Source organism: Berghia stephanieae, chromosome 8 (assembly GCF_034508935.2).
Source record: "Berghia stephanieae isolate SIO BIC M18660-M18661 chromosome 8, UCSD_Bste_1.3, whole genome shotgun sequence".
NCBI classification, from domain to species: Eukaryota; Metazoa; Mollusca; class Gastropoda; order Nudibranchia; family Aeolidiidae; genus Berghia; species Berghia stephanieae.
The window spans coordinates 12,178,911-12,202,222 of NC_088367.1; the positions used below are offsets into that span (position 1 = coordinate 12,178,911).

The 23,312-nt window shown below is 39.4% G+C and overlaps 1 protein-coding gene across 4 annotated transcripts in view; it reads left to right on the forward strand.

Annotated features, from left to right (window-relative positions):
• LOC144978172 (holothin acyltransferase-like) overlaps positions 1–23,312 on the forward strand; it is a 39,758-nt gene that overhangs the window by 11,295 nt on the left and 5,151 nt on the right. For 2 of the 4 annotated variants that reach the window (XR_013646477.1, XM_078923880.1), the window contains exon 1: positions 14,285–16,153. The exons of 1 other annotated variant lie outside the window; for it this stretch is intronic. Coding sequence is in view for 1 of the 3 variants with exons in the window: in XM_078923878.1 (XP_078780004.1) it covers positions 20,851–20,969 (119 nt within the window). In the remaining 2 variants the exon portion in view is untranslated. Of the gene's footprint in view, positions 1–14,284; positions 16,154–19,916; positions 20,970–23,312 lie in introns of those variants that run through there. One more of the 4 variants, XM_078923878.1, reaches the window with a different exon arrangement.

The following is a 23,312-nucleotide window of genomic DNA, read 5'->3' on the forward strand; positions in this document are numbered from 1 at the left end:
AAATTACCAGCAGACGACTACACAGTAAAAGGATATACGGCCAATCATCTGATTCACTCTGATGGCCAGATAGCGTGTGGGGGAGTTTCAATTCTCACGAAGAAGAGCACCCCCCACCGCTTGATACCAATGAAAACAAATCTACAGGCAATAGCAGTGAGAGTGACATTGCACAGACCAATCACCATCTGCTCTGTGTACATCCCACCAGATCATCGCCTCCAGTCTGCCGAGCTAGAGGGAGTTCTAAACCAACTCCCCCCTCCCTATGTGATAATGGGAGATTTCAATGCTCACAGTCCTCTCTGGGGAAACACAGACACAAACCAGAGGGGAAAGGCAGTGGAGGCTTTCATAATGAAAATGGATGTATACTTGGCAAACGGTCTCGAGGCAACACGGGTAAATATTCACAATCTTACCACGTCTGCCATCGATCTCACTTTCTGTGATCCTACATTAGCTCCAGATCTCTCCTGGACTGTGATCGATGACGATCACGGTTCTGACCATTTTCCAGTCTGCCTCGACATCACCCCGACTTCAAGGGCCCCACAGCCCAAACGTTGGAGTGTACGGCGAGCAGATTGGGAAACTTTCTCACAGGAGTGTCACAGACTCCTTACGACAGAGGTGGACAGCTATGACAAATTCAAAAATATTTTAACAAATATCTGCAGTTCGACAATACCAACAACCTCTGGTGGACCGAGAAAACACAATCCCTGGTTTACAGAGGAATGTCGAGCGGCCCTACGGGAGAAGAAAAAAGCATACAGGAAAGCGATGAGATTCCCAATCCCTGAGAATTTCACACATTTAGGAAATTACGAGCAAAGTGTAGGAAGATCTTCCGAGAAAACAAACGGAGATCCTTCCAAAACTTTGTCTCCAAAATAAATAGCCAGACACCCCTAAATAGGGTGTGGAAGATGTTACGGAAACTGAAGGGATCTGATAGTGATTCACTAAATCACTTGACACGTCCGATGGATCCGTGGCTGAAACAGAACAAGACATTGCCAACACTCTGGCCGAGAGGCTGGCGCACAACTCCTCGTCTGCACACCACACACCACAATTTCTGCGCCATAAACAAAACGCAGAAAACACACCAATAAACTTTACATCTACAAACACCGAAGACTACAACAAACCATTTACACTTGAGGAGTTGGGTGCCTGCCTCCGTGACACAAATGTCACAGCACGGGTCCTGACAACATCAGTTATGAAATACTCCGACATCTTCCACAAGATAGTCTGGTTGTCCTTTTGAATATCTATAACAAGATATGGACAACACAGACTTTTCCACCTAGTTGGAATCTGGCCACTGTGATTCCAATCCCAAAACCTGGGAAAGACCATTCGGACGCTTCAAACTACCGACCAATCTCCCTCACCAGCTGCCTATGCAAGCTGATGGAGAAAATGGTCAACAAGCGTCTGATGTTCTACTTGGAACACAACAACTCCCTCTCCGACCTCCAATGTGGCTTTCGAAAGAACAGATCAACTGTTGATCACCTTGTTCGACTAGAGAGCTTCATTCGTGAGGCCTTTGCCAAAGGTGAGCACTTGGTAGCAATCTTCTTTGACCTTGAGAAGGCCTTTGACACAACTTGGAAATTCGGAATCCTCAAAGATCTGCACAATCTTGGTCTGCGAGGAAACCTTCCAATGTTTGTCAGAGCATTTTTAAACAACAGATCCTTTCAGGTCAAAGCAGGATCCACCTTTTCTGATCCATTTGATCAGGAAGAGGGAGTTCCACAGGGTAGCATTCTGTCTCCCATTCTGTTTGAGATTAAAATAAACTCAATAGTGAATGCAATGAGACAGAATGTTGACTGTTCCTTATATGTTGATGACTTTCTTGTATGCTATCGAAGTAAATCGAGTATGGACACCATTGAGAGACAGTTACAACTCCAACTAAACAAACTGTCGGAGTGGGCAAATCTTAATGGTTTCTCCTTCTCCCCATCAAAAACAGTAGCTGTCCACTTCTGCCGAAAACGCACCTGCATTAGACAGCCTGACCTTTATCTCAACAATTCCAGAATTGAGGTAAAGGACGAAGCCCGATTCCTGGGTTTGATCTTTGATAGGAAACTAAATTTCCTCGCCCATATCAAAGATCTCAGACTGCGATGCATGAAAGCAATGAGAATAATGAGAGTTCTGTCGAGCATGGAATGGGGTTCGGACACAAACACTCTTCTAAAGATATACCGAACCCTTATTCGATCAAAACTGGACTACGCATCTTTTGTATACGGCTCTGCAAAACCATCCTACTTAGGCATGCTGGACCCAATTCATCATCAGGGACTGCGCTTGGCACTCGGGGCTTTCCGCACTTCTCCAGTGGCAAGCCTTTATGCTGAGGCAGATGAGCCACCTCTCCATCTCAGGAGGAAAAAACTGGCTCTCCAGTATGTTACTAAGGTCACATCGCTGCACGACAACCCAGCACACAAACATGTACACTACACGGATAGGACACTAGAAGAAAAATTTCGCAAGCACCCAAAAATGACACCACCATTAGGTTGCAGAATAAAAAAAGACATCGCAGACATGAACATCAGTCTAGATAGGATACATCCATACGTCCAGGCAAAGACACCACCATGGTCCATACATAGACCAAACATAAATTTGGACCTAACAAAACTGGAAAAATCACAAACAGACCCACATATTTACAAACAGACACTAAAAGCAATATTACAAACATACAAAAACCATACTCACATCTTTACGGATGGTTCAAAGAGCGCAGATGCAGTAGGATGTGCCTATCACTCATCGGAAGGCACAGGATCACTTCGCCTGGATAGAAATGTTTCGATCTTTACAGCGGAATCGAGAGCAATCCTAAATGCTCTCCGTTTGGCTGAGAGATCGAATAAAAATAAATTCTTGATCTTGTCTGACTCGCTGTCCGTACTAAAGGGGATCTCAAATTTTTATTGCACCGATCCAAACTCATAAGTATCTTGGAAGGTGCAAATAAATTATTTATTAAGAAAAAGAAAGTTTGTTTTCTCTGGGTACCTGGTCATGTGGGTATCCAGGGGAACGAAGAAGCGGATCGACTGGCAAAAGAGGGGGTGAGCCAAGAATTACAAGAGGGCAGTAAAATCCCACACGCGGATTTAAAGATCAATATTAAAAAACATGTCCGAAAGGAATGGGAACGATCCTGGAGTCGAGATGTACATAACAAATTAAAACAAATTAAAAGTGACCTCGGCCCCAGACCCAACTCGGGGCTAAAAGAAGAGACGAGGTAAAAATAACTCGGCTCCGGATCGGACATACTGCCCTCACTCACCGTTTCCTTCTGGAGAGGGATGAAAAACCCCTCTGCAGAACATGTAACTGTGACCTGACAGTTAAACACATTTTAATTGAATGTACAGAATTAGAACAGATAAGGTCACAACATTATGATAACAGAGACTTGAAGTCTCTATTCCAGTCGTTCGATCCGCTTACAATTTTAAAGTATCTGCAGGAATGTGAACTCCTGCAGAAATTGTAAATAGATATTTTTACTTAACAAGCATGTAACTATTATGATTTTATAAAGATTTTATTACAACAGTACACGTTTTGATCAGCTATGGCCCCTCAGGGCCGATAAAAGATTGATAAAAGACAGAAACGGGCGCTTAAATGACCTAAATAGTGTCGAAAGCGCCGTTATACACCTAAAAACAAACAAACAAACAAAACAATAAAGTAAGTAGTGTCTAGTCATTAAAGTTTTGTTTATTCCAAGTTTTGCCTTGAGTTATTTATTTATTATGTTTGTTTTAACATTGGGTGTGGTGGGGCTTTGTTTTAACATTGGGTGTGGTGGGGCTTTGTTTTAATATTGGGTGTGGTTGGACTTTGTTTTAATATTGGGTGTGGTGGGGCTTTGTTTTAACGTGGGTGTGGTGGGGCTTTTTTTTAAACATTGGGTGTGGTGGGACTTTGCTTTAACATTGGGTGTGGTGGGGCTTTGTTTTAACATTGGGTGTGGTGGGGCTTTGTTTTAATATTGGGTGTGGTGGGGCTTTGTTTTAACATTGGGTGTGGTGGGGCTTTGTTTTAATATTGGGTGTGGTGGGGCTTTGTTTTAACATTGGGTGTGGTGGGGCTTTGTTTTAATATTGGGTGTGGTGGGGCTTTGTTTTAACATTGGGTGTGGTGGGGCTTTGTTTTAATATTGGGTGTGGTGGGGCTTTGTTTTAACATTGGGTGTGGTGGGGCTTTGTTTTAACATTGGGTGTGGTGGGGCTTTGTTTTAATATTGGGTGTGGTGGGGCTTTGTTTTAACATTGGGTGTGGTGGGGCTTTGTTTTAATATTGGGTGTGGTGGGGCTTTGTTTTAACGTTGGGTGTGGTGGGGCTTTGTTTTAACATTGGGTGTGGTGGGGCTTTGTTTTAACGTTGGGTGTGGTGGGGCTTTGTTTTAACATTGGGTGTGGTGGGGCTTTGTTTTAACATTGGGTGTGGTGGGGCTTTGTTTTAATATTGGGTGTGGTGGGGCTTTGTTTTAACGTTGGGTGTGGTGGGGCTTTGTTTTAACATTGGGTGTGGTGGGGCTTTGTTTTAACGTTGGGTGTGGTGGGCTTTGTTTTAACATTGGGTGTGGTGGGGCTTTGTTTTAATATTGGGTGTGGTGGGGCTTTGTTTTAACATTGGGTGTGGTGGGGCTTTGTTTTAACATTGGGTGTGGTGGGGCTTTGTTTTAACATTGGGTGTGGTGGAGCTTTTTTTTAACATTGGGTGTGGTGGAGCTTTTTTTTAACATTGGGTGTGGTGGGGCTTTGCTTTAACATTTGGTGTGGTTGGACTTTGTTTTAATATTGGGTGTTGTCGGGCTTTGTTTTAATATTGGGTGTGGTTTGGCTTTGTTTTAACTTTGGGTGTGGTGGGGCTTTGTTTTAACATTGGGTGTGGTGGGGCTTTGTTTTAACATTCTGGGTGGGGATCCTGACCTCCCATAGTGGGCAGGGAGGTACATGCTGTGTCGTCTATCCCCCCATACCCGTTTTCCAATTGTTTCCTCAATTTCCTGTCATTGTCTTGGAATGAGATTACTTAGTTTTGTCCTGACCCTGGCCAGAGTTCCTTGGCTGGGAGGGAAACAGTCGAATGTTTAGTTATAGTTTTGGGAAATGATATTTTTCCCCTTGTAAATTATCTATCTCTCTGTTATGCATTGTGTTATGTTTAGTTTACATATTATATCATGATTTGTAAACATTTGAGTGTATTCATCTTAGTGGAGATCTGTGTTTGTGTCTGGGTGAGACATTTAGGTGATCCAAGGCCGTCTATATAGCACAGGCCAGGAAGCGTGGGAGAGGGACGAAAACTAACAGGCCGACTTCGCCGCTGTCCACTTTATCGTTTACCTGTACGCCGGCGTGCAGCTCTTCGCGCACAAAACAATTTAAAGACGTGTTAAGTGTTAGAGGATCTTATTTCTAAATAATATTAACGCTTATAAGTTCGTTCATTTCAATATCAATAACGACTTAGCTAAAGTTACACAAGTTACCCATATAGAGTACTTTGTAGTAATAATAATAATAGTAGTATAAAAGTTAAAAGTGAGAATTCTTATACTTTCCTTTTTTTTACTTTTATGTGGGTTATTCCATGCTCACTGCTAAGGTCATATAAGTGCTCAGTGGTAAGTAAGATGTTAGACAAGTTAAAATAATACCAAGACTTTAGGCCCTGCCATGGATGTTTCAGAGAGGTAGATTTACGAGGGAAATAAATGTCATCTTTCAAAATAGGTGACGAAAGATATTTACAGGAAAAAATATAGATTGATGATGGTTACCCCATAACATGCATTATGGCCCAGGGATATGCTAACACCCTTTTTGTACGTAAGTACTCAGTCGTATAGCACGACTGAACAAACAGAACAGCTGTGTATGTAAGCTTGTTAAGAGAACACTAGAGAGAGAGAGAGAGAGAGTAAGGTGATAGATAAAAGAAAAGTAACTGAAAACAGTTTGTAGTTACAAGTTGAATAGAGACAAGAAAATACATTTCCAAAAAATGACTGAGACTGTCGTAGCTGTAGAACACTTGCAATAGCTTTAGACATATAATTATACCCCCAAAAGAAGAAACAGTATGACAATTGAAGAACCTTAAAAGGATTCCCATCTACTATGGCCCCGCCAACCATCCGCTTGCACACTAGAGTAAGAAATAAAACTCAGTTCTTACAGTTATCTCATTGGGACATTTATTTTTAACATATGAACAATCTGTATATCATACATAATATAAAACAGAGATTGCAAGTGACATACTTTTAAAATATATTTATACTTTGTGATTTCAAAAACATAATTACAGTTATAGTATAGTTGAAGTAATAATTATATCACTCAATCAAGCAATTATATTTATTACACACATCATAGTTATCAAAACATGCAAACCAGTAATTTAAACAAGCATATGTGGGGTTTTTTGTTTTTGTTTTTAAGGGTTTTACAACACTTAGGTCATATCAGCGCCAGTAAAAAAGGAAGAAAATGGGATAGTTAAAAGTTATAGAATTACAATTAAAGCACCCAAAAATAAGGCAGACAAAGGGGTATTGGTTCAAATAGGGAACAGATGTTGATTCCAAGAGCACACTATCAGTGTGCGAAGTTTGAGATCACTCAATGTCTCATTCAGACATAAGCACAGGTCTCCTTCCAGAGGAACACACTCAATTGTTTACAAATCATACATTGGTGAAAGGAAAAATAATACAGTACATAACAGAGAGATGATTTACAAGGAAAAAAAAATATCATCTCCCAAAACTAACTATACATTTGACTGTTTCCCTCCCAGCCAGGGTATCCGTCCAGGGCCAGGACAAAACCAAGTAATCTCATTCCCAAGACAAAGACAGCATGTTGGAAAACAGATATAGGGGGATAAAAGACACAGTATGTATCTCCCTGCCCACTATGTGAGGTCAGGAACAAACAAATATAAAATTCTGACAAAAATACAAATCATGCAAATTTTATGGCTTTTTTTACATTTACAATCTGATTAGAACAGTTTGCTTCATTTACTTTCTTAGAATAATTATTCAACAAAATGTTGACAAATGTTGATGTACATATATGAAATAACTTATCTCTTTGAGACTTGCAATTCGTACACACAGATGAAAATTCAATGGGAAGGTTACACTCTGTCCAGTAAGCTATATTTAGTTTCATTAGGACATCTTTTTGATTGTTTAACTTCAAAAAATGTAGCTCCATATTACTAACAGCAACATTCATGATTGAAAGTGCAATTTGAAACAAATGAACAAGAACAGGAGATGGATATGTTAAGCCACCGTGATTAAGGTTTTCAAAATACTCTAAAAGTTTATCATCAATAGAAAAGCCAAGACATTTGTTTTTATCTCCTACAATCTCACAACAAAAAGAACAATCAGTTTTTGTAATAACTTTCTTTGCAACATAGCCAGCAACATATATAATAACATCTAAAGACTCTGACTGAATTTCAACATTTTCAAAAGGAAAATTTTGAATGAAAAGCATGTCACTTTCATCCAAATTATCTGAAGAGAACTCAGATAAAAAACATTTAACATTTAAGGGAATGCTGCCTTTAGAGGAAGAATGAATAGTTAAAAGCTGCTTTATAGTTAATTTTCTTTCATTCTGAAGAATCTCTTCCACAGAAATCAAAGTATTTCCACCTGATAACTGCCTATATTGACCAAAACGAGCCTCAAGATCATCAGTCTGAAATTTTCCAGTCAAAACAAATTTAAAATTAAGTTTAGTTAAAACATATCTTATCAATTCAACTAGACATTCTAATGTATGGGGCAAAGCATAAAATGTATCTGAAGACAAAAAACCACACTTCGTTTCTTTATGCATCTGGTTCCATTTCTTGAGCCATGAAGACATTTTTAGTAACCAACTCAGTCTTTCATCTTCACAAGAAAAGAAAGGAGAGGCCTCTGGTGTAATCTTATTCCTCCCATAATACTGGTGATGCACATTAACCATATCCCACCAACGACAAACTATAGTCAAGAAATTAACAGTACCCTCCCAAGATGTGAAAGCTGAATGAGGACCTAAGGTTTTCAAAGCAGCAATATTGGTTTCATTAAATATCTTAAGGGCTAAACTGACTTTCTGACGCTCTAAAGAGTGTGGGAATAGTGATTTCCAGGTTAAGGTAGGGGCCTCTTTTAAAAGTTGGGACTTTTCAACTCTGTATAAATGCTTTAAATCAGAAAAGGAAGCATGAGAAATACATTTTGCTATCTATGACTTCACTATCTAAATTGGGGAAAGTAAAAGTTTGACTATCGTTTTTAACATTCAACCAATTATTTCGAATTGATTTGAGAAGATGAACAGAGTCAAACAATAAAAAAATCTTGAGAGAATTGTCAATAGGATTAGGTATAAAAAATTTAGTTTCTGAGTCTTTAGTCAGTAAAGAAAACATCTTTCGATTAATTCTATTGTTATCAGAAATGACACTGATGACATTAAATCCAGCTTTACAAACATTAAAAATTACATCATTTGTTGTTTCAAACAAGAAATCTGAAGTCATCTTTACAACAGGAAACATTCCAACAATTAATTTCTTATTAGACATGACAGAAGAAATCATAAAACATTGCATAGACTTGGCAAGATTTTCAGGATCATTTGTAGCCTGTCCAATTAATTGCTCCCCTCTGTAGGATAATTTCGACTTGACATGAACTTCATCAATAAGAAGATTAACATACAAATCTTTATCTGACAGGTACTTAATTTCATTCACTAAAAAATCATTGGCAATCAGACCTGATTTTAAAGATACAGTGCTAGATAATAAACGTAAATATCGCACACTGGGAAGAATAAGTAAAGAATCCCTTAACTTACGATAAGTTGTCGGGGAATTTGAATAAATACAAAAAGAAGCAATCATACATTCAGCAGAAAATCTACGCTGTGATGGAGACAGATTTATCAAATTTAACTGATCAATTAAAAAATCAAAAACTTTGTTATTACTATCATCATTATTTTTGTCTCTGCAGACATTCAACAATTTAATTGCCTGATGAAATGTTGAATTATAGGAAGATGTAAAATCTGTTGCAGAATAATGGCTTAAAATATTTTCTAACTGGCTCCAAGTAGACAGCTTAGAGTCCGGAATTATCCATTTCAAGTCATTTTACAAACAAGAACATTTTTTAACCACACATCTAGTTTCAAATCATTTTTTACACATATACTAAAAGGAATCGTTAATCCATCCGAATCAGTCGATGCAGTGGCATACAAATATACAGAATCATTTTTTAAAGCATAAGAAATATCATTATATTTCCACTTTTGCAGAAATCCACACACTTCATTTTTAAAATGCTCAAAACTTAAAATTTTATCTTGTTCTAAAAAAACGTTAAAACTTTCCTCTTCTCTCTCCTCAAGTCTCTGTCTCTTACTCCTGGGGCTTTCCCTTTGAGGCAAAGGGGTAGTAGTGAGGTAAGAGGGAAGATTTGGAAAAACTGATGGATGGCACCAGCTTTCAACTTCAAACGCTTCCTGCGAACAGTTTTCTGTGGTTGTCCATTTTTTTCAGGAACAACTTTAAAACGTATAATATCATCTTCCTGAAAGTGTTTTTCACATACAACAGTAAACTTTGTCACAACCAAGTTTTCCCGGGGAATTTTTCTAATCCATGAATTCCTTTGTTCTGCATCTTTCGGGAATTCAAAACAAGATGCCTTTTTTGGCGCACAATTAAGTCTGTAATAATTACTGTCACATCCAGGGACACAGCACTTGTTCACCATCATGGAACGAACTGTTGGTTATCAAATACTGTGGGGAAAAAAAAGGTAGATACATTAGTTTATAGTAACCATTTGAAATTAGGGTAGAGATTAATGTCAATTGTTTTAAGCAGGACTACAAGATACATGTACACATTACACATCATCTAAAAAATAACGATAAGTGTTGAATTGTAAGCCTCAATTTATTAGACGAAGACATACTGTGGACGTTTCTGGTTTCCCCTTTATCAACAAAACAAGACGAATAAGAGATGTGTAGTGTGAATGGTGTAGATAAGGTGAATAAATATAAACAATGATGGGACAGCCTACCCCTTTGTAAGGAAGTACGAATTAAATTCATTAAAATTAAATTGAGCTTTTATATAGTACAATCTCCACTAAACATGCTCAAAGCGTTTTACAAGGGTCTCTGATAAACAGCAACACGTAACATGTAGAACGAGACATGACGCCTGTGAGGCGATAATACAATTTTTTCGGACAGAGACAATGCTGTTAATGGCCAGATACTCATTTTTAAAAACCTGAGTACGGTGAGAAAATGTGAGTAAAGAGCCTTTTATAAGGACTCAACTATCGCCAAGCGAAGCTCGAACCAAGGACCTTCCGATCAAAAAGCGAGTGTCATACCTCTCGACCACATAGCTGCCCACTAGACCACATAGCCCCATTAAGAAACAAGGCCCAGAAATACTGATCTCAAATAAATAATTTTAGAAAATTAAAATCGAAGTTTTTTTTTTAAACATCATGGTAAATTTTTTTTGAAAAACAACAACAAAAATAGGTAACAAAAAAAGAGGGAAACAAACTAACAAAAACAAACAATAAACAGATAAAGACGCAGTAAACGAATGATAGTAGATAGTGATAGGTGCCCAGTTACCGTGTACGTAGACAGTCATAATAATAATAATAATAATAATAATAATAATAATAATAGATTAATTAAAGGTTTTAAATATTGAGTGTTGCCAAAATGTTGCGTCATATTTTAAGACGTCCACCTCAATTTCCAGTCACAACTTCCCTATGACTATGGCATGGGCTAGCTGAGGCTGAGAGCTGGACACAATCAGCCCCGTTTGCAGTCGAACTGCCTAGTCTAAGTAAGATAGATTGACGGAAGCCTTCCGAAAGCTCCTACATCCGCAGTATTCTTGTTCTAGTAGGGGGTTTCAATGGGAATGGGGAAACTTTTTTTATAATGTTCTAGTAGGGAGTTTGGGAGGGGGGAGACAAACTTTAAAAAAAAAAGTTTCCCCCTTCCCAAACCGCCTACTATCTAGATAGTACTCTAGAACATTATAAAATACAAGAATACTGGGGATGTAGGAGCTTTCGGAAGTTTGATCTTCATTTAAGACGTCTATCTACCTACTTTTTCATTTAACAGTCAGCTGTGAGTTAGATAAAACTCTCTTTGTAATCCAAACTCACATTCCATTTTTACCAGTCATTCTCATTGTCATTGTCACTCGTCACACTCTACACTCAAAACTCGCGACAAAAACTCACCTTTGTTTGGGAGGATACGCTGAAAATTGAAGAGGGCAACACTCAAAGGGAATTAGACGTCTTTATATCCATCTTGTAGAGAGGCAGCGATCCGTAAATAGTTGAAACAAACTTTCTTTTGTTAGCAGATCAAGGCATTGTTGTCAGAACAATGGCGGAACAACGGGAAGAAATAGCGATACAAAAGGCGGAATGATCGTAGGCCTGATTGCGTATGCGATACCTGTAGTTAAAATAATAGCGGCGGAGATGTAAAATAGTTCTCACTTCAAATCCGTTTTTCGGTCATAATATTTTATTTCAAAACAATATGATGTAGTGGAAAAATATTGAAATAACATTGTGATACATTTTAAATATGCTGGAGTCAATAAAAATGTTTAAAAAGTCGGCCTGGTAGTTTTTTATTCTATCCCTTTTCCGGACCTGCTTCCCGGCCTGGAACACTATATAGAGGGCCTTGGGTGATCTCAAACTAAGTAACTTTGATAGTGTGCTCTTGGAATCTACATCTGCTTCCTATTTGAACCAATTCCCCTTTGTCTTACCGTTTCTTGGGTGTTTTAATTGTAATTATTCCGTCTACTTTAATGCTGATAGGAGCCACTTGGAGGAAGCGCTGCGTCACGTGATCACTTTTTAGCGTTGCTTTAGCGTTGATCACTGGAGCCCACCAACTTCAATTTGATTTAAATTCTATATTATTATTATTCTATATTTTCAAACGGAATTGTGTTCAATTTATATGTTGTGAATTCATTCATCTGGATAGTGTATATATTCGTAAAACTTGTGCAATTTTAAACAATAGTTTAACACCTATTTATCGCCTGCCATCTCGGTCCCTTTGTTTACAAACAATGAACGCCATTTTTGGTTCCGAGTCAGGGATGGAGAAAGAAACAATCGAGAGTAGCCGAGCGGACGATAAGAAAGGGAAAGGAGGTGGTAAAGTGAAAGACGGGGCGAGCGAGAAGGAATGTGTTGGGAAAGGAAGTGTAAGAGGTGTGAAGGGGAAAGGTAAAGGAAAGAAAACGGAGGGGAGCAGTTACGGTGCTGGTAGTAGTAGCGTTGGTAGCAGTGAACTGGACTTTAATGAAATAAAACAGCAACTCAGTGTGTTGATGGGATTGGTGCCAGTGGTGAGCCAAATGAAGGAGGCCTTTGACCGTTTTAAACGAAATGGAGGAGGAAGATGCTAATGTCAATATTGGCCTTTCGCGGCCAATATGTAATGATGACATTGAGTCTGATCTTTCGCGATCAGGCAGTAAAGATGTAAGTAATGCTGACCTTTCGCGGTCAGGCAGTAAAGATGTAGAATGTAATGCTGACCTTTCGCGGTCAGTTGATATGGTGCCAGGCAGTAGTAGAGATGCAGGGATGATGGAGCAGGCATTCTCATATTTCGAGAATGTGGTAGGCAGGACAGAAGTGAAAGGGAAGGTGCTGGCAGAGAATGTTTCAACTGGTGTTACACAGGTTTTATGTGACGGTCTGCCCAAGGATACGATTACTGCTCTCTCTGAAAAATATCCAGTGCCAGCAAATTGCTCTAGACTAGAGGTTGTCCAATGCAATGAGGAGGTTTTTAAACAGATATCCCCTGCCTCTAGAATGAGGGACGCATCCTTGCAGATAGTGCAGGTATCGCTTATGAAAGGCATTACTGCTGTTTGCAGGGCTATGGAGATGGTGAAAGGAGATAACAAAGAAGTACTGGAAAATATTTCGGATGGAGTCGCTTTGCTCACCAATGCCTCTCATAGTTTGGATATTTATAGAAGACAGTCACTTCGCGGTGAAATTAGAGATGACCTCAACGCTCTCTGTACCGCTTCCTATCCTGTTAGTGACAAGTTATTTGGGAGCAACATTAAAGATAAGATTAAAGACATGAACGATTCTATTCGAGTGGCAAAAACCACAAGGAGATTTTCCCCGTACCCGTCCCATGGCCAGAAAAGGTTTCCTTTTTTAGGCAAAGGTCAACCATGGAAAGGTCAAGGAGGGGGGACAAACACCTTTCGGGGGAATACAAGGACATGGAACAACCACAAACAACACCACAAGCAACACACATTCAAAAGGAGGAATTAAAGGATAAGGTAACCCATTTGCATGGGGCAGAACTAAATTATTTATATCTACTTGGAAAATGTATACCTCTGATCCTTTTATTATTCAATGTATTTCTGGATGTGCAATTGATTTTTTGTCCCCTCCTGTTCAAATGAAACCAGCTCATACTATCCAATTTAAACAGGATGAAAAGTTAGCTTTACAGGAGATGATAATACAATATGAAAGGGATGGTGTTATCCAGAAATGTACACCGGAGGAGGGTGATTTTGTTAATAATGTTTTCCTTAGGGAGAAACGTGCTATACCCGGTGAGCAGAGGAAAAAGTATCGAATGATATTAAATGTAAAACATCTCAACTCCTTTGTGCGTTATCGCCATTTTAAGTATATAACTTTGATAGATATATTAAAGTTTCAGTTCAATCTTTTATTGAATTAGAATGGTGGAAGTCTGAAGGCGTCCACAGTAAGAAACGATTACATATAGATAACCCTTCTTTTGTGATGAGAACTGATGCTTCAGGTCATGGCTATGGAGCAATTATGAATGATGTTGCCACACAGGGTATGTGGACGGAAGAAGAGCAGATGGATCACATCAACGTTCTAGAAATAAAAGCAGTTTATTTAGGACTTCAATCTTTGTGCAAAGATATTTCCAATTGTCACATTCGGGTAGAAGTAGATAATATGACAGCTGTTTCTTACATTAATAACATGGGGGAACCCATTCAGTTAAATGCAATGACATCACACGAGAGTTAATTTTATGGTGCAAAACCAGGGAATATGGATTTCAGCATGTCATATTCCCGGAGTGGAAAATACCATTGCTGATGATTATAGTAGAAAATTATCTATTCATACTGAGTGGTCGCTTAATCGAGCAGAGTTCAATAAGCTTTGTGATCATTTTGGAAATCCAGAAATTGATCTTTTTGCTTCTAGAACCAATTTTCTTATTCCCAAATATATGTCGTTATATCCTGACCCATCTGCCTGTGCCATTAATGCCTTTTATCATTTATGGGCTGGATTTGTGTATTTATTCCCTCCATTCAATATGATCCCCAGGGCTCTACAAAAGATACAACAAGACAAAGTATCGCGAGCGTTGGTGATAGCACCAATTTGGCAAACACAGACTTGGTTCCCCAAACTTATGACTATGCTGATAGCGCCCCCGGTCCATCTAAAAGCCTCAAAACACCTATTGACATTGGCATCAGACAGGGCAGCTGTGCACCCTTTGTATCCAAAACTAAAGTTGATGGCTTGTCTCTTATCAGGGCAAAAATCCGGAAACAAGGAGTTTCCAAGCACGCCTTAAAAATAATTATGAAAAGTTGGCATCGCAACACCCAAAAACAGTACAATAGTTACTTACTGAAATTTATCCAGTTTTGTGATGCTGATGGGGTGGACCCTATGAGTAAAAATGTTCAGACTACTATAGCTTTTTTGACAATATTATTTCAATCTGGATTGGGATACAGTGCCATCAATACAGCGAGGTCAGCAGTGTCAACATTGAACGAGACCGGTTCAGATCCGCTAGTGTGTAGATTTATGAAAGGTGTATTTCATTCTCGACCCACTCGTGCCCGTTACACTACTGTTTGGGACATATCTACTGTGTTAAATTATTTAAGATCACTTTCCCCTGCTCGTGATCTTAACCTTTTTATGTTAGGAGCCAAACTTCTTATGCTATGTGCTCTTGTTACGGGACATAGGTGCCAATCATTTCATGCCATGACTATTGAATCATCTTGTTTATCTATTCATGATAGCAAAGCTATATTCCATATTAGTAAATTGCTTAAACATAACTCGCCTTCTAATCCTCAAACAATTATTACACTCCATGCATTTAATGAGGACAGGCGGATTTGTGTTATGACATATCTACGAGCATACTTGAAACGGACTAGACCACTTCGATCTTCTAATAAATTGTTTATTAGCACCCTTAGCCCTCACTTAGGAGTCTCCAAGGATACACTGTCACGTTGGATTAGACTTATCCTAACCAAGTCAGGAGTGGATACTAACATATTTAAAGCACACAGCACACGATCAGCATCTTGTTCTTCAGCAGCTAAGGGTGTAGATATATGGCATGTACTTAATACGGCAGGATGGAAAAGGGAGTCTACCTTTGCTCGATTCTATAAAAAGCCCATTGAATCTCAATCTCATTCGGAATCTTTTGCAAATTCAGTACTATCCTCAAAACCTGCCCTGCTTTGAAATCTCCAAGTGGCTCCTATCAGCATTAAAGTAGACGGAATAATTAAAAAATTATACGAGTCTTACCTTGGGAAGACGAAGTATGATGATAATTATTCCGTCTCTTAATGCTGAAGGAGTCAATTGCCCTTCCCTCCCTTGCCCTTACTATTAATATGATTATAATTCTATATTGAGTATTATTGTTGTTTTTCGGTGAAATTGTGCTATATATTACACATGTGTAACCTATCGCGGGATAAGTTCATAGAGTACTTAGTTTAGTTGTGTATTATCATTACTACACACTTGTTGTGGGCAGCTTTTTCGGAGTTAAATAGTGATCACGTGACGCAGCGCTTCCTCCAATTGACTCCTTCAGCATTAAGAGACGGAATAATTATCATCATACTTCGTCTTCCCAAGGTAAGACTCGTATAATTTTTTAATTTTAGAACTTTTTACTATCCCATTTTCTTCCTTTTTACCGGCGCTGATATGACCTTAATGTGTTGCAAGCGCCGTAAAACCCTTATATTAAAACCAAACTAAAACCTGATATTGGGTGTGGTGGGGCTTTTACCTTTCCTTACTACTGGCATATGACGAGGACAGGAGAAGAGAAAAAGATCTGAACAAGTGTGTATGTAACGGTGCCAGACAAACCAAGAAAGAAAAAAAAATCAGTCTGCCACGACTGGGGATCGAACCTGATACCTTCTAATTACCGGTCAGACGTGACGTGCTACCATTGTAATCAGAAGGTCTGAGGTTCGATCCCCAGTTGAGGCAGACTGATTTTTTGGGATGTTTTTTTCTTTTTTTTTTCTTGCATTGATGGCACCGTTTCATTTCATACACACTTGTTCAGATCTTATCTCATGTACATCGGTGCCTGCTCCCTTATTTCTCAATTTGATATTATCGAGAAGAGATTGTCCGGTTATGTGCTCTAGTGGTATAGCACTCGCTTTCGGATCGGAAGGTCCTGGGTTCCAGCCTCGCTCGGCGCATAGTTGAGTCCTTGGAAAAGGCTCTTTACTCATATTCTCTCACCATACTCAGGTGTAAAATGAGTACCTGGTCGTTAACAGCGTTGTCTCTGTCGGGGAAAAAAATGGTATTGTCGCCTGGCATGTTCAGGTCTCGTTCTACATGTTACGTGTTGCTGTTGGTCAGGGACCCTTTGTAAAGCGCTTTGAGCAAGTTTGATGGCTATTGCGCTATAGAAAAGCTCAATTTTTAATTTAATTTTATTTCTTTTTTTTTTTTTTTTTTTTTTTTTTTTTTTTTTTTTTTTTTTTTTTTTTTTTTGGGGGGGGGGGGGGGGGGGGGGGGGGGGGGGGGGGGGGGGGGGGGGTGGTTGTTTTGTGTCATCTTTCATTGCGGATTTCTTTGCTAATGCCTGGATACTGGATGGGACTTGGGGACAGCGTGGTTCAGCTGTACGGTCTTTGCTTCGTACCCGGAAGGTACCGAGTTCGATCACACGCCGCTGCGCTGTGTGGCCTTGAGCACATCACCTCGCCCTAGCTGAATTTGCGGAGCTGTACTGCGGCTGACGCCTGGGTTTTCTTTTATGGACAAAGACATGTCTTTTGGCGTCATTTGTTGGTCAGTATTAGGCCATGACTTTACGAAGGCCACGATCAGAAGCACCACAAAACATTTAAAATTGTCCTCTGTGAGCAACTAGGCAAAGGCGGCTTTGACTATTTTAATCGTGGACTAAGTAGAGAGGTCTGCTCGTAACGATCAGCAACCGTGCTTGAGTCTGGCACAGACTGTATAAGCACAACCAGAAATTACAAGTGTCGTAGGATTGCACAATAATCACATCATATAGATAGTATGGCTAAGAAGCTCACAGCCCTGCCATCCCGTAGTATAACGGACCAACACACAAAACTGTGTGTAACCATGAACTTTTATAGTCTGGTTAATACAGGTTAGTGAGAATCACTCTAAAACGCGGATGGCCAAAAACAATAACAAGGACACGTATGACGTCAACTCCATTCTATCTATAGTCTGGCTAATGCAGTTCAGCGAGAATTACTCATAAACGCGGATGGCAAAAATCAATAATAAAGACCTGAGTGACGTCAACTTCATACTATCTATATTATATCATCGAGAAATTTCTGTGTTGCTATTCTAGGCCGTGTTGTTCAGTCATCTGGATTAGTTCACAGGGAGACGGTCATTCGGTCATTGTCCACAAAACACCGAAAATATCCCGATCCCAACACACCTCTTCACCACGGCTTATTCAAGTTTTATTGTACTAAACTTCTGATTTATCCCCCCCCCCCAAAAAAAAAAAACAACAAAAAACAAACAAACAAACAAACAAACAAAAGTTCCATTTTATATAGATAGAATGAAGTTGGCATCACTCGGGTCTTTGTTACTGTTTTTTACCATACGGGTTTATGAGTAATTCTCACTAAACTGTATTAACCAGAGTAAAAACGTTTATGGTTACACTTAGTTTTGCGTTTTGGTCCGTTATACTTCCGGATGGCAATGTTGTGAGCTTCTTAGCCAAGTGCACACTATCTATATGATGTGATTATTGTGCAAATTCTACGACACATATTGTAATTTTTGGTTACAAGAACCAAGAGGATAAGTAAGTATGCAATGGAACATCGATAGGTAATTAAGTAACGAACAGAAGAAATAAAATGGGACCAACAAGAAGTTAGAATGTTTACTTGTACTTGTAGCATAAGTTGACTTTGAGATTGTTGACTTTATGCGGATTCCTCTGAGCTAAGACTGAATCGAGGCTGATGACCTGCCACTGCCTGATGGGAAAATCGCTTCATCAGTGGGAACTTGCCATCTGTCCACATGTACCCGATGTGGGAATGAACCCGAAACCGCAGAGCATCTAGTTGAACGGTGTGTTGTGACGAAGCTTCCGGGCTTGTTTGCGATGGTGCACGAGTGCGTAAAGAGTTTCCAGATTGGGTCGATCGTCATAACATAGTATGTAGTAGTGTGAGCACCACTAGAAGCTGTTACTGATTGGGTCGATCGTCATAACATAGTAGTAGTGTGAGCACCACTAGAAGCTGCTGCTGATTGGGTCGATCGTCATAACATAGTAGTAGTGTGAGCACCATTAGAAGCTGTTACTGATTGGGTCGATCGTCATAACATAGTAGTAGTGTGAGCACCATTAGAAGCTGCTGCAGATTGGGTCGATCGTCATAACATAGTAGTGTGAGCACCACTAGAAGCTGCTGCTGATTGGTTCGATCGTTATAACATAGTAGTAGTGTGAGCACCACTAGAAGCTGCTGCTGATTGGTTCGATCGTTATAACATAGTAGTAGTGTGAGCACCACTAGAAGCTGCTGCTGATTGGTTCGATCGTTATAACATAGTAGTGTGAGCACCATTAGAAGCTGTTGCTGATTGGGTCGATCGTCATAACATAGTAGTAGTGTGAGCACCACTAGAAGCTGTTGCTGATTGGGTCGATCGTCATAACATAGTAGTGTGAGCACCACTAGAAGCTGCTGCTGATTGGTTCGATCGTTATAACATAGTAGTAGTGTGAGCACCATTAGAAGCTGTTGCTGATTGGTTCGATCGTTATAACATAGTAGTGTGAGCACCATTAGAAGCTGATGCCAAGTCAGTCTGCCGAGTATAAGTAGACATCAAATCATAAAATGCACACATGTTCAATGCATTTCCACGGTTACACATTCCCCGTTCTTTATAATGTTTTGTTGATTGTGCCGCTATGTGGTCTTGTGGTATGACACTGGCTTTCGGATCGGAAGGTCCTGGATTCGAGCCTCGCTCGGCGCATAGTTGAGTCCTTGGAAAAGGCTCTTTACTCAATTTTTCTCACCGTACTCAAGTGTAATTTGAGTATCTGGCAGTAAACAGCGTTGTCTCTGTCTGAAAAAAAATTGCAATATCGCCTAACAGTAACAGGCGTCATGTCTCGTTCCAAATGTTACGTGTTGCTGTTGGTCAGGGATCCCTTGTAAAGCGCTCTGAGCACGTTTAGTGGTGGGGATCCTGACCTCCCATAGTGGGCAGGGGGGTACATACTGTGTCTTCTATCCCATTCTTTCTGTTTTCCAACATGCTTTCTGTCCTTGTCTTGGAATGAGATTACTTGGTTTTGTCCTGGACCTGGCCAGATGCCCTGGCAGAGAGGGAAACAGTCGAATGTAGAGTTAGTTTTGGGAGATGATATTTTTTTCATTGTAAATCATCTCTCTGTTATGCACTGTATTATGCCTTCTTTATATTATATATGATTTGTAAAACATTTGAGTGTGTTCCTCTTAGCGGGGACCTGTGCTTGTGTCTGGATGAGACTTTTAGTGATCTCAAACTAAGTACTTTGATAGAGTGCTTTTGGAATCTACATCTGTTTCTTATTTGAACCAATTCCCCTTTGTCTTCCCTTTTCTTGGATGCTTTATTGTAATTCTAGAACTTTTTACTATCCCATTTTCCTCCTTTTTACTGGCGCTGATATGACCTTAATGTGTTGCAAGCGCCGTAAAACCCTTAAAAACAAAACAAACAAACGTTTAGTGGATATTGCCCTATATAAATGCTCCATTTAATTTATTTTTTTTTGGATTCACTTATTTTCTGAAAAGACATTTGGATTTGGATTGGAACTTCTTTCTTTCCTTGACCGGGAAACAGAAACTAGATACCATTATTTCACCATATCTGACACCAAAGCATGTTCTGTACTAATCAACAGGCTATATTGTGTCATGGGGTCATTGACATTTACAGTTCAAACTCGTTATACCGCCAACCTTATTATGTAGATATAGATAGAACGAAGATGACGTCTCTCGGGTCTTTGTTGTTTTTTTTTTGCCATCCATGTTAGTAATTCTAACTAAACTGTATTAACCAGACTATAAACGTTCAAGGTTACACAGAGTTTTGTGTGTTGGTCCGTTATACTCCAGGATGTCAATGTTGTGAACTTCTTAGCCAAGTGTATACTATCTATACATATAAACCGAATCTTTATATGGCGGTTTAACGATATTTTACTGTAATTTCATTTCAACATCAGCTGTTACGTCTGACGACACACTGGCATTTTGAAGCTTTCAAGCATGGGAGCGTTCGGTTTGAGGGTTCTGACGTGTCGAGTCAAAGGGTGTTTTATTAAAAATAAGGATTTATTTCTCGGGAAACAATGGAATGCTTTGTGTTGTGCTTCTGTGGCGAAAAGGTAATTTGATCAGATGACTTAAATTATTTGTTTACCTACTTGATTTTGTACAGATTCAGAGCGGGCCTGTTCAAGCATAAACAAAAATACATTTCTTTGAAAAGAAAACAAACAAGAAGGAAAATTTTGAGCAGTTATATTGTTTAATAGCCACTAAACACATGTTCAAAGTGTTTTACAAGTAGTCTCAAGCCAACAGCAATACTAAACATGTTTGACGAGACATAACGCCTGTTGGGCGATATTACAAATCATTTTTTTCGCCATTATCCAACTTGTGCCTATATAAAATAGACTCATGACGACTCATGACGATAGATAAGATAATCCTTGACCATGTTGGTGGTTGCACAGCTGTCTGTCATGGATAAAGAGAATACTAGAGCTTGTCGTACTCGGACGCTTCGCGGCTCTGTTGAAACTGGTAGACATGTGATTATTCCTACATTATTTTAAGACGAAATAAAAAAACAAAAAAACAACAACACGAAACTAGCGCTCAGTACTGACGATAAGCACTCCGCAATGTAGCAATGACTATGAAAAATGTCTTTTTCTCTTTTTGAGAAAAATTTTTGTCTAATGTCAAAGCTCTATCTCCACTAATTAAAAATGTTTTTGAATTTTGAAAATCCATTCATAAATAAACAAGTTATGCAGTTTCAAAGGTGTCATTTAATTGGATGACCCGCAAAGAGGAAAAAAACGCGAAAATATGGGACGCTTTTTCGGCAATTTTTTTTCGATCTTTGGTTATATCTTGCGTAATAAGTGGATTAAAAGGTTGAAACTTGGGATGGTGTTTTGTAAAATACGGGAAAAGTACTCGTCATATTGATATGAAATTTTATAACCAAAAAGAAGAAATGTTCATGTATTACCTTGTCAGCGACAAAACCTCCACGCCCGGTAGTTTTAGAAATATTTTACTCCAAAGAGTAAAAATCTATTTTTAACGATCTTCCGGTAATCGCACGAATTTTGTCGCTTGACATAATCTAAAATGACCTTTTTTCTAACTGTGTGCCAACTTTCAGTCATATTCATCGATAAACAGTGTCGTAATTCATTTTTTAAAATAGCATGTACGGAACGGCTTCGTCCCATATTTTGCCGCGAATTTGGGCACTTCGTGAGCGAAAAAGACGCCCAAAGATTAGTGCGGGATAGTCATTGCTACGCAATGGGGCGGGGGGTGGGGGGGGGGGGGGGCAGCGCCTGTTGGTCAGTACTGACAAATGGCCAATTCTTTCTATATTAACCAGGTCTGTCCTGCCATGTGGCCCCAAAAAGCTCGGTAGGGTACTCGCTTCACACGCAAAAGGCTGACCCCCTGTCCACTCAGCAGTTATAGGGGTATCTGAGCCTATTAAATTTGATGGAAAAGACTTTGCGATAGACTGGCATCTTATTAAAAGGGTAGCAAGCAATCGGTATTGTCTGTTTCACGCTCTAGAAACCGTGATAAACTCCGGCTCCATGGGCCTGATGGCCCTACTAAATGACTATCGTCATACACAAATACGCAAATATCCAGATAGCCAGAGTCAGTCGACTGCTGGTTAAAGTTTTAAACTGAGTTCATTCATTTTCATCTCCTGTTCGTGAATAACAATTGTGTCGGGGACGCTATACATTTCTGTAATTTACTCACAACAAACACATGAAACATAACAGCAAACAAAACTACGTGTAATCTAAAACGTTTTATAGATAGTATGCATATGACGTCACTCAGGCCTTTGTTACTGATTTTGCCATCCGCGTTTGTGAGTTGTACTCACTAAACTGTATTAACAAGACTATAAAAGCTCATGGTTACACAGAGTTTGTGTGTTGGTCCGTTATACTTCCGGATGGCAATGTTGTGAACTCCTTGGCCAAGCTCATTCTATCTATATTCAAACATATATTTATTGAGTACTGATCATCCAATGGTGTTATAAAAACAATAACAAAGAAACTCCTTGAGTTGTTTCAATTTGTTTGTAGGAAACAGAAAGAAATTTCAATTTCGAGATTTTAAAAAAAGTTCGCGTTCAGTTCCTGTTCGGTTCGGCAACTAAAACGAGTGAGTTTCATTCACTTTGCGATGATAAAACAAGAGATCGACTGAGAGGAAAAGTCAAATGGAGTGCAAGGCGGACCGGAGAGGAAAATGAATGCACTCAGTTTGCAGCCTAATGCGCAGTGTTCCATTCTGATTCTGAGGATCAAACGGGATTTCTAAACTCTTGGTTGGAAGAAAGAGCGTTGACTGTTGTACAAAGAGTATCAACTAACAGACCCAGTCCCAGGAGGCAGACGGTATGCTATGTCCCTCAATCATTGGCAGGATCCCAC